At 42.8% G+C, this 12,286-nt stretch overlaps 1 protein-coding gene across 12 annotated transcripts in view; it reads right to left on the minus strand.

Annotated features, from left to right (window-relative positions):
- The window catches only part of LOC116268511 (cell cycle progression protein 1), an 89,862-nt gene that overhangs the window by 65,259 nt on the left and 12,317 nt on the right, over positions 1 to 12,286 (minus strand). For 6 of the 12 annotated variants that reach the window (XR_004181834.1, XM_031662616.1, XM_031662620.1 and 3 more), the window contains exons 2-4: positions 9,207 to 9,275; positions 6,774 to 6,905; positions 5,407 to 5,521 (exon numbers count right to left, since the gene is read on the minus strand). Coding sequence is in view for 11 of the 12 variants with exons in the window: in XM_031662616.1 (XP_031518476.1) it covers positions 5,407 to 5,521; positions 6,774 to 6,839 (181 nt within the window). In the remaining variant the exon portion in view is untranslated. The remainder of the gene's footprint in view (positions 1 to 5,406; positions 5,522 to 6,773; positions 6,906 to 9,206; positions 9,276 to 12,286) is intronic. The other 6 variants (XM_031662617.1, XM_031662613.1, XM_031662614.1 and 3 more) reach the window with 1 other exon arrangement.

A 12,286-nucleotide genomic window follows, 5' to 3' on the forward strand; every position in this document is an offset into this window, starting at 1 on the left:
CACACCTGTAATCCCAGCACTTTGGGAGGCCAATGCAGGTGGATCGCCTGAGGTCAGGAGTTCGAGACCAGCCTGGCTAACATGGTGAAACCCCATTTCTACTAAAAATACAAAAAATTAGCCGGCTGTGGTGGTGCACGCCTGTAATCCCAGCTACTCAAGAGGCTGAGGCAGGAGAATCACTTGAACCCGGGAGGTGGAGGTTGCAGTGAGCCGAGATCACGGCATTGCACTGCAGCTTGGGCAACAAGAGTGAAACTCTGTCTCAAAAAAAAAAAAAGAGCATAAAATATTAAGAAAAGTTAAAAATAATATATCAATTTATGAGCAAAGTATACCAAATATCAACAGTAATTACTTCAAGATAAAAGAATTATAGGCCATTTTAAATTTCTTTTGCTTACTATTATTTTTTCCCTATCGTGAACATGCATTTCTTCTGTAATTTAAGTCCTGTAAAGAACGGGAGGGGGGGGAATTATTTTTCAGCATTATATAGCCCCAAAAGAAAATGTATTAATTTGGAGGTACGATTCTGCCACAGTACTGGGCTGGGGTACTGGGGCCGGGCGCAGTGACTCATGCCTGTAATCCCAGCACTTTGGCAGGCTGAGGCGGGCAGACCACAAGGTCAGGAGTTCAAGAGCAGCCTGACCAACATAGTGAAACTCCATCTCTGTTAAAAATACAAAAAAATTAGGCCAGGCACAGTGGCTCATGCCTGTAATCCCAGCACTTTGGGAGGTTGAGGCAGACTGATCAGGAGGTCAGGAGTTCAAAACCAAACTGGCCAACATGGTGAAACCCCATCTCTACTAAAAATACAAAAAAAAAAAAAAACCCTAACTGGGCGTGATGGCAGGCACCCGTAATCCAAGCTACTCGGGACTCTGAGGCTTGAACCTGGGAGGCAGAGGTTGCAGTGAGCTGAGATCATTGCGCCACTGCACTCCAGCCTGGGTGATAGTGTGAGGCTCTGTCTCAAACAAAAAAGAAACTTTTATTTAACATATTCAAATAAATGCATTTCTTGGAAGAAACTGTCCATAGCTTTCAGATTCTCAAAAGGATCTCTGACACACAAAAGCTGAGAATCACTTTTCAAATGAGAGTAGTAATCAACATGTAGGCTTAAAAAAGTTAACAGGTATAATCTCTTCTATTTCTGGACTTGACACATCCACTTTTTTCTCCTGAGGGGAAATGTTCTGTAGGCATTTTACTGTAATACTAAAAAGTTAATGAGGTAATTTAAATATGAACATAAGTGTATGCAGCAATTGTTCAGGAGTCCTATTTCTCTATATCAATAATGTGTGCATCAAATCCCACAGGAAGTATACATAATACAGATGCAATACAGTAGTCAAATTCCATTTTATCAAATTGGAACCAGAGTACAGGCATATCTCAGATATACTGCAAGTTCAGTTTCAAACCAATGCAATAAAGCAAGTCACATGAATTTTTTGGTTTCCCTGTCCATGTAAAAGTTAGGTTTACACTATACTGTAGTCTATTAAGTGTGCAATCACATCATGTCTAAAAAACTGTACATACCTTCACTTAAAAATACATTATTGCTAAAAAGTGCTAGTGATCATCTGAGCCTTCAGTGAATCTTAATACTGTTGCTGGTGGAGGCTCTTACTTCAAAGGTGATGGCTGCTGACTGACCACTGTGGTAGCTGCTGAAGGCTAGAGTAGCTAGGGCAATTTCTTTTTTTTTTTTTTTTTTGAGACAGAGTCTCGCTCTGTTGCCCAGGCTGGAGTGCAGTGGCGTGATCTCCGCTCACTGCAAGCTCCGCCTCCCGGGTTCACACCATTCTCCTGCCTCAACCTCCCAAGCAGCTGGGACGACAGGTGCCCGCCACCACGCCCGGCTAATTTTGTTTTTGTATTTTTAGTAGAGACGGGGTTTCACCATGTTAGCCAGGATGGTCTCGACTGCAATTTCTTAAAGTATAACAACACTGAAGTTTCCCACATGGATTGACTCTTCTCTTATGAAAGATTTCTCCGTAGCATGCAATGCTGTTTGATAGCACTCTGTCCACAGTAGAACAACTTTCAAACTTGGAGTGAATCTTCTCAAACCCTGCCACTGCTTTATTAACTAAGTTTGTGTAATATTCTAAATCCTTTGTTGTCATTTCAACAATATTCACAGCATCTTCACCAAGAGCAGATTGCATCTCAAGAAACGACTTTCTTTGCTCATCCATAAGAAGCAACTCCTCATCTGTTCAAGTTTATCATGAGATTACAGCAATTGGATCACATTTTCAGGATCCACTTTTTTTTTTTTTTTGAGCCGAAGTCTCGCTCTGTTGCCCAGGCTACAGTGCAGTGGCGTGATCTCGGCTCCCTGCAAGCTCCGCCTCCCAGGTTCACGTCACTCTACTGCCTCAGCCTCCCGAGTAGCTGGGACTACAGGCGCCCGCCACCACGCCCGGCTAATTGTTTGTATTTTTAGTAGAGATGGGATTTCATCCAGTTAGCCAGGATGGTCTCCATCTCTTGACCTCATGATCTGCCCACCTCGGCCTCCCAAAGTGCTGGGATTACAGGCACGAGCCACCACACCCGGCCAGGATCCACTTCTAATTCCAATTCTCTTGCTACTTCTACCACATCTGCAGTTCCTTCTTCCATTAAAGTCTTGAACCACTTTTAAGTCATGACGGTTAAAATCAACTTCTTCCAAACTCCTGTGAATGTTGATCTTTTCACCTTTTCCCACAAATCACAATTGTTCTTAATGGCATCTAGAATGGTGAATCCTTTCCTGAAGATTTTCAATTTACACACATTGCCCAGATCCATCAGAGCAATCACTATCTACAGCAGCTACAGCCTTACAAAATTCATTTATTAAATAATACAAGCTAAATGTCAAAATTAGTCTTTGATCCATGGACTACAGATTGGATGTTGTGTTAGCAGGAAACAAAGCAACATGAATCTCCTTGTACATCTCCATCAGAGCCCTTGGGTGACTGACCACGTATTACTATACAACGTCTAGTATTTTGAAAGGAATATTTTTGTTCTGAGCAGCAGGTCTCAACACTCAGCTTAAAATCTTCAGTAAACCATGTTGTAAACACATGGCTGTCACCTAGGCTTTGTTGTTCCATTTACAGAGCACAGGCAGAGTAGATGCAGCATATTTTTTAAAGGCCCTAGGATTTCTCAAGGCATGGTAAGTGAACACTAGCTTCAACTTAAAGTCACCAACTACATTTGTCTCTAACAAGAAAGTGAGCTTGTTCATTAAAGCCTAGAAACAGATACCAACTTCTCTCTAGTTAGGAAAGTCCTAGATGGCATCTTCTTCCAATAGAAGGCTGTTTCATCTACACTGAAAATCTGCTGGTTGGGGTAGCCACCTTCATCCATTATGTCAGTTAGATCTCTTGGATAACTTGATGCACCTTCTACATCAGCACTTGCTACTTCACCTTGTACTTTTATGTTATGGACATAGCTTCTTTCCTTAAACCTCATGAATCAACATCAGCTAGCTTCAGCCTTTCTTTCTAAAGCTTCTTAACCATTCTCAGCCTTCACAGACTTGAGAGAGTTAGGAAGGACCTAGTTCTGGATTAAGTTGTGACTTAAGGGAATTTTGTGGCTGGTTCAATCTTCTACCAAGACCACTAAAACTTTCTCCATGTCAACAATAAGGTTATATGGTTTCCCTATCATTCATGTGTTCATTAAGGACTTTTAATTTCCTTCAAGAGCTTTTCCTTTGCAATCACAACTTGGCTAACTATCTAGTCCAAGAGACTTAGCTTTCAACTTAGCTTTCAACATGCCTTCCGCCTTCCTCAAATAAGCTTAATCATTTCTAGCTTTTGATTTGAAGTGAGAGACACTCAACTCTTCCTTTCACCTGAACACCTGGAGGCCACTGTAGGTTATTAATTGGCCTGATTTCAATATCGTTGTGTCTCCAGGAACAGGGAGGCTCAAGGAGAGGAAGAGAGATGGGGGAACAGCAAGTCAGTAGAGCAGTCAGAACACACACATTTATTAAGTTCACTGCCTTTCATAGGCACGGTTCATGGTGTCCCAAAGGAATTATAATAGTAACATCAAAGATCACTGATCACAGATCACCGTAACAGATATAATAATAATGAGAATGTTTGAAATATGACAATTACAGGCCAGGCACAGTTGCTCACGCCTGTAATCCCAGCACTTTGGGAAGTTGACACGGGTGGATCACCTGAGGTCAGGAGTTCAAGACCAGGCTAACCAACACGAAGAAACCCCGTCTCTATTAAAAACACAAAATTAGCTGTGCACAGTGGCACATGCCTGCAATTCCAGCTGAGAGGCTGAGGCAGGAGGATCACTTGAACCCAAGAGGTGGAGGTTGCAGTGAGCCGAGATCATACCATTGCACTCCAGCATGGGAAACAAGAGTGAAACTCCGTCAATTCAATTCAATTCAATTCAATTCAATAAAATAAAAATAAATGAAATATTATAATTATAAAAATGTGACAGACATGAAGTGAGCATACGCTATTGGAAAAATGGCATTAACAGACTTGCTCAACACAGGGTTGCCACAAACTTCAATCTGTAAAAAATGCAGTATCTGCGAAGTACAATAAAGCAAAGCAGAATAAAATGAGAGGTATGTCTGTAACTCCATAACATGATAACTGGAAAAGAGATTAGTAAATCTCTTGTGATAAATGAATAATTTTTTTCTTAACTTTAATAATGACAAGTAAATACAAACTACCAAGCAAATGATAAGTAATAGAAACTACCAAACAAATTCACGTTAAACCATGAAACACTTTTTTTTGGTCACCGGTTACCTCCGTGGCAACAAAGTGTATCTGAAAGCCCAAAAACATACTACAGCTGCAAATAAACCCGTGGGGCAGGCTGTTGGCTCTGGGTTCTGTGGGCCTTCATTAAATCCACACTGAAGTTTTTTTTTTTTTTTTTTTTTGAGATGGAGTCTAGCTCTGTCGCCCACGCTGCAGTGCAGTGGCGCAATCTCGGCTCACTGCAACCTCCGCCTCCCAGGTTCAAGCGATTCTCCTGCCTCAGCCTTTGGAGTAGCTATGATTACAGGTGCCCGCCACCACACCCGGCTAATTTTTTGTATTTTCAGTACAGACAGGGTTTCACCATGTTGGCCAGGCTGGTTGAACTCCTGACCTCAAATGATCTGTCCACCTCAGCCTCCCAAGGTGCTGGGATTACAGGTGTGAGCCACCATGCCCGGCCTATACTGTAAGTTCTAATCCTCCAATGACCACTTAGATTAGCCAGAAAGGCCACCCACCTGGAAAGAAGGCGAGACTCATAATATCATTCATATACTCTACTAAAAAAAAAAAAAAAAATCAGAATTTGTGAACAACTTACCTCCCTGCTCTATCTGCAATGCTTGAAGTTCCTCTTGCTCTAAAGATGAACATTCTGGGGTGGGCTCACAGCTGTCAGCGGCTGTCACAGAATTTAACAGTTCTATATCTGACCCCTAGGGAAAAGTGATAATCTTTCAGTTATTTGCCTATTAGCTCCTCAAAGCTAGATTTGACTACATGTAAATGCTTCTTCCATTATTAAAAGTCTCAGATGCTGCCATACTCCAAGGGAACAATATCTAATCAGACAAGCTTTTGTTCAATTTAACCCACAAAGGCTCATGGCAGGAAAATGGCAGAATGGAGTCTCAGGTTTAAATTCTAAGTCAGGTCAGCCCAAAAGCGGAATGCTCTATTTTATGAGCTCAAGCAATAAATTTGAATCCCAGAGAATAAAGGTCTAAATTTAGTTATTTCTGTAGTAATTTGTTTCGGCTTAACATTTATGGAACTACTCTAGACAAGGCACTTTGTTAGGTGTTGTAGGGTATAAAAAATTCAAATTCACAGCTGGGCAAGGTGGCAGGCGCCTGTAATCCCAGCTACTCAGGAGGGTGAGGCAAGAGAATCGCTTGAACCCAGGAGGCAGAGATTGCAGTGAGCCAAGATTGTATCATTGCACTCCAGCCTGGGCAACAAGAGCAAAACTCCATCTCAAAAAAAAAAAAAAAAAAAAAAAAAAATCAAAAATTCAAACTTACAACGTATTCAGAGAAACAGCCATATGCAAATAAGTACTTATTATGGCAATATAAACTAAAACTGTTTAAAGCTTTAATGACATGGATTAAATAAACCTATAGGGCTAATGAATACTCTCCTTATACAATTTTAGACTATCTTTTTATTCTGAGGTTATCTTTCCTACTTTGATGTCAGACTGTCTCTTCATTAATAATAGCGGATCATACAATTTTTCTTTGTGTCTTAATTAGCAAAACAAAGTTAACGACCAAGGTGATTCTTTCCCTATGTCCCCACTATAGTCTGCTGACACACACAATTGAAAGGTCTGCATTCTCTTGATATACATAACTCAAGACAGCAAAAATTAAAAGAATTCATGACAAAGCAGCATTTAAGATGAGCCCTAAAGAGAATTCTGGATGCAACACTCTGAGGTTGTCTACAGTGGCAGGAGAATGGTAGAGGCTAAAGCAAAGTTAGAGTTGGATTAGTAACTGCTGGGGAAACCAATTCTGGCCCAAATCAGAACGGTGGTAATGGGAAAGGAAAAGGAACACATGTAAGAGACATTAGCAAGAAAGAGTAGATCCTGGAAAGCAGATATAGAAGAGAGATAAAAGTACAAATGTGATTTACTCTGGGACATAATGTCCAGTACAGAACACCCCAATGACATACTTGACTAAGTGCCAGAGAGGTCTGCTGTGATACTCCACCCTGCAGACTCACAGGTAAGACTCCCATAGCTGCCTTGCTCCTGTATTGTTAATTATCCTTGAAGGAGAAGTTGCTGTGGGAGTTGATCTAATCCTTTGAAGAAAACAAGTTAAAAATAGAAAAGTCACTGAAGATTTTAAAAAGAAAAATGATCTCAATCTCAAATGATACAGATGTTTTTAAATTTTGAAACTTTAACGCAGAAAAGGCAAACTTGTTTCTTCTGTTAATGTTTTCTAAACATAACTACCTGAACCTTAACTGAGAGTAAAAAAAACAATTTTTTTAAAATTAATTTTTAATTAAATTTTTAATTTAATTTTTAATAAAAAATTTTAATTCCGTCTCAAATTTTAAAAAAAAATGTTTTTTTTTTTGAGCCAGAGTTTTGCTCTTGTTGCCCAGGCTGCAGTGCAATGGCACGATCTCTGTTCACCACAACCTCTGCCTCCCGGGTTCAAGCAATTCTCCTGCCTCAGCCTCCTGAGTAGCTGGGATTACAGGCATGTGCCACCAAGCCCGGCTAATTTGATATTTTTAGTAGAGACGGGAGTCTCTCTATGTTGGTCAGGCTGGTCTCGAACTCCCGACCTGAGGTGATTCGCCTTCTCCTTGGCCTCCCAAAGTGCTGGGATTACAAGCGTGAGCCACCACACTCGGCCTAAAACTTTTATTAAGAAAACAAGTGAGGCTTACAATACCCTAAAAACAAATGGGAAAATTATAGATAAGTCCATTAAAACCTAGAGTAAGTATATTTCTGTTTATCAGTATACTGTCATTTTTCTTTTCCTTTTTTTTTGAGACAGAGTCTGGCTCTGTCGCCCAGGCTGGAGGGCAGTGGCGCAATCTCGGCTCACTGCAAGCTCCGCCTCCTGGGTTCACGCCATTCTTCAGCCTCCCGAGTAGCTGGGACTACAGGTGCCCGCCACTACGCCCACCACCACACCCGGCTAATATTTTGGGTTTTTTTTGTTTTTCTTTTTTTCTGAGACGGAGTCTCACTCTGTCATCCAGGCTGGAGTGCACTGCCGCAGTCTTGGCTCACCGCAACTTCCGCCTCCCAGGTTCAAGCGATTCTCCTGCCTCAGCCTCTGGAGTAGCTGGGACTACAGGCGCCCGCCACCAGGCCCGGCTTATTTTTTGTATTGTTAGTAGAGACGGGGTTTCACGGTGTTAGCCAGGATGGTCTCAATTTCCTGACCTCGTGATCCACCTGCCTCGGCCTCCCAAAAGTGCTGGGATTACAGGCGTGAGCCACCGCACCTGGCCAATTTTTTGTATTTTTAGTAGAGACGGGGCTTCATAGTGTTAGCCAGGATGGTCTCGATCTCCTGACCTCGTAATCCGCCCACCTCGGCCTCCCAAAGTGCTGGGATTACAGGCGTGAGTCACCGCGCCTGGCCAGTATACTGTCATTTTTCTTTTTTTTGAGATGGAGTCTCGCTCTGTCGCCCGGGCTGGAGTGCAGTGGCCAGATCTCAGCTCGCTGTAAGCTCCGCCTCCCGGGTTCATGCCATTCTCCTGCCTCAGCCTGCCGAGTAGCTGGGATTACAGGCACCCGCCACCTCGCCTGGCTAATTTTTTGTATTTTTAGTAGAGACAGGGTTTCACTGTGTTAGCCAGGATGGTCTCGATCTCCTCACCTCATGATCCGCCTGTCTCGGCCTCCCAAAGTGCTGGGATTACAGGCTTGAGCCACCGCGCCCGGCCTTACTGTCATTTTTCTATAGTGAACATACATTACTGGCATGAGAACATAAAATGTACAAGTTATGTATACTTGTTGTACATAGATCAATCTTCTATTATAAAATTCATTTTGTGGCGGGCGCGGTGGCTCACGCCTGTAATCCCATCACTTTGGGAGGCCGAGGCGGGTGGATCACGAGGTCAGGAGATCCAGACCATCCTGGCTAACATGGTGAAACCCCATCTCTACTAAAAATACAAAAAAATTAGCGGGGCGCGGTGGCTCACACCTGTAGTCCCCGCTACTCAGGAGGCTGAGGCAGGAGAATGGCTCCAACCCAGGAGGCGGAGATTGCAGTAAGCCGAGATGGCGCCACTGCACTCCAGCCTGAGCAATGGAGTGAGACTCCATCTAAAAAAAAAAAAGAAAAAATTATATGAAAATGAAAGTAAAGCACAAGGCCTGACCAATAATAAACCCTCAGTAAGTATTTGCCTAATGTCTCAAAGCTATGTACAATAATGTAGAAGATGCTGGCTCATAAAGAGTTCTCAGCAGTGAAGTTTAATACGAGAGGGAAAATGTCCATTGGAACTTTTTGCTTAAATGTAGAAAAAGACTGATCTTCAAAGAACACCATTTATATCACTGGTAACATTAATATTACAAATTACCTTATAAGAAAGTATTAAATATCATACCTCATGACTGATGACAGTCCAACCACAAGATGAATCACTGTCACTGGAATTTTCAGACATCTTTCAGGTCTACAAATACAAAAACATATTGACTTATGGGACACATTTTTTAAAATTCTATAGGAAGCACTATATGTGACACTAAGTTTGAAAAGTGGTTTACTGTCTTCCAGGTGAAACAGAGACAAGCCACCCATAAATTTACCATACAGAACATGACAGGACTACATACCTATATGAACAGATATAAGGAAACTTCTAAGACAAGGAGACCCTCCTAGACTAGAACCGTCTAGACAGTCATATTGTTGAAATGAAGAAGAAAGTTATGACTAAAAGAAAATGTAGCATTTGGCCAGACAGAGGTAAAAGAAAAGGAGAATTGTGAATGGGGAGCAGGCAGCAACAGTAAAGGATTCTATTTTCAATGATCAGTAAGGTGTGAAAAACATGACTGCAGAAACTGAGAAGCAGAGGGAAACTGAAAAGCTCCTATGCCAAGAAAAAGGAAGTCTGTATGTTGGCAACATGAAGCAATTTACATTTTTCAAACAGAGAAGAAACATGATCAAACTGTTTTGAGACCGAGTCTCGCACTGTTGCCTGGGCTGGAGTGCAGTGGCGCGATCTTGGCTCGCTGCAACCTCTGCCTCCTGGATTCAAGCAATTCTCCTGCCTCAGCCTCCCGAGTAGCTGGGACTACAGCGCGCGCCACCATGCCCAGATAATTTTTGTATTTTTAGCAGAAATGGGGTTTCACTATGTTGGCCAGGCTGGTCTTGAACTCCTGACCTCATGATCCGCCCTCCTCGGCCTCCCGAAGTGCTGGGATTACAGGCATGAGCCACCCTGCCCGGCAATCAAACTGTTTTTATGAAAATAACTGTGTCAGCAATACTTCAGTTGGATTAAAGTTGGGGCGGTGGTGGGGAAGACACCAGAGGTTGGTTAGAAACATCTGGTCACTGGCAACAACCTGGACTCAAGCCCTTAAACATAGGGAAGCAACTAAACAACCCTAGACCTGTGGGATGCAAGGAAGCAACATAATATTCCATGAAAAAGCTGAGCATCTAAACTTAATCAGTGTTGATGAGGGAAAGGGTTTAGAAGATAGTGGGAAAGGTTTAGAAGAGCTCTGAGAAGACATGAAAGATTATTATTTTTATCATGATTTGGATGCAAGGTCTCACTCTGTCACTCAGGCTGGCGTACAGTAGTATGAACACAGCTCAAAGCTGCTGAGACAGGAAAATAGGGTCTGGAGGCAGGGTACATCAGGCCAATTCACACTTCAGCTATGACAGGAAATATCCTCTCCATAGGGCATACACCAAGGAAATGACTTTGTAACTTTACTTCACCTCTCCATTTACATAGGGTGTACACCAAGTAACCAGTGGAAACCTCTAGAGGGTATTTAAGCCCCCACAAATTCTATAACAGCGCCCTTGAGCCCCTACGCTAGGGCCCGCCACCACACTGTCGAGCGTACTTTCATCTGACTTCATTCTTTCCTTGCTTTGTCTGTATGTTTTGTCCAGTTCTTTGTTCAGGATGCCAAGAACCTGGACACCCTCCACCAGTAACACAGCCTTGAATTCCCAGGCTCAAGTAGATGCTCCCACCTCAGTCTCCCAAGTAGCTAGGACTATGCAGATATGTGCCACCCTGCCCAGCTAATTTCCTTAAGAGTCGGGGACTTGCTAGGTTGGTAGGCTGGTCTCGAACTCCTGGGCTCAAGTGATCCACCCATCTCAGCTTCACAAAGTGCTGGGATTACAGGCGTGAGCCACTGCACCCAGCCTAAAGATTATTTTATTAAAGGACTGAATAACCAACTGTAGAAGGGCGAAAGTGTAGGATAGCTCCCAGGTTTCCGGTTTAAGTGACTGGGTAACTGGAAAAATTCTATATGAAATCAGAAGTAGGTGAGGGCTTTGTGATAAGAAAACTGGCTGAAGCCACTGGGAGCGCTGGCTCATGCCTCTAATCCCAGCACTTTGGGAGGCCGAGGCGGGCGGATCACGAGGTCAGGAGATGGAGACCATCCTGGCTAACACAGTGAAACCCCGTCTCTACTAAAAATACAAAAAATTAGCCGGGCGTGGTGGTAGGTGCCTGTAGTCCCAGCTACTGGGGAGGCTGAGGGAGGAGAATGGCGTGAACCTGGGAGGCAGAGCTTGCAGTGAGCCGAGATCGTGCCACTGCACTCCAGCCTGGGCAACAGAGCGAGACACCGTCTCAAAAAAAAAAAAAAAAAACAGAAAGAAAGAAAACTGCCTGAAGCCTAAAAAGCATTCTTTCTCAACTGTGTGAAAGCTTCCCTCCTTCCCTTTGCCTGATCCCATCTTCTAACAAACAGATTTCAAAAAAAAGTAAAATATATTACTGACTTGGGAGAACTTACCATACTTGAATTTCTCAAATCAAAAAGCCCACTTCAATCAGGCCCCCGTTTAATGCTTTGTTTACTTCCTTGAGGGAAAGATAACATTGAAACCAGCCAGTTATCCCACAGAACTTTTATGGTTTCTTTGAACAAATACAGAAATTGATCCTCTCAGTCTTAAAACTTGAGAAAGCTCTATTTGTGTTATCTAAGCTCCTTTCTTAGGAAACAAACCATAAGGCCTCCTAGATAGGATCAAGAAGCTGAAGCTTACTTAACAGATGACAATGAGAAGCCAGACCCTGCATGATTGCTTAACTGACCACCTGCTGCCTGTTGACAAACTTCTTTCTCACCCCTCTCTAATTCCTGTTTGCCCACACATGGTTACATTTCTTCTCTGCTATATAAACCTCTAATTTCAGTCAGTCAGAGATGGATTTGAGACTGATCTCCCATCTCCTTGGCTGCAGCACCCAATTAAAGCCTTCTTCTCTGGCAATACTCATCTCTGTGATTGGCTTCCTGAGCGGCAAGCAGCAGGACCTAGACCAAACCCCTGATATTTTGGTAACACCAACCAGCCCAAATGAGAAAAAAAGATTTCCCGCTGGCCCTAACACCACCATGACAATTTAGATAAGCAAAATTAACAGGCTTCCTAAAGAACCCTATTAATTCAGCTGTT

This window comes from Papio anubis, unplaced genomic scaffold (genome assembly GCF_008728515.1).
Source record: "Papio anubis isolate 15944 unplaced genomic scaffold, Panubis1.0 scaffold81, whole genome shotgun sequence".
NCBI classification, from domain to species: Eukaryota; Metazoa; Chordata; class Mammalia; order Primates; family Cercopithecidae; genus Papio; species Papio anubis.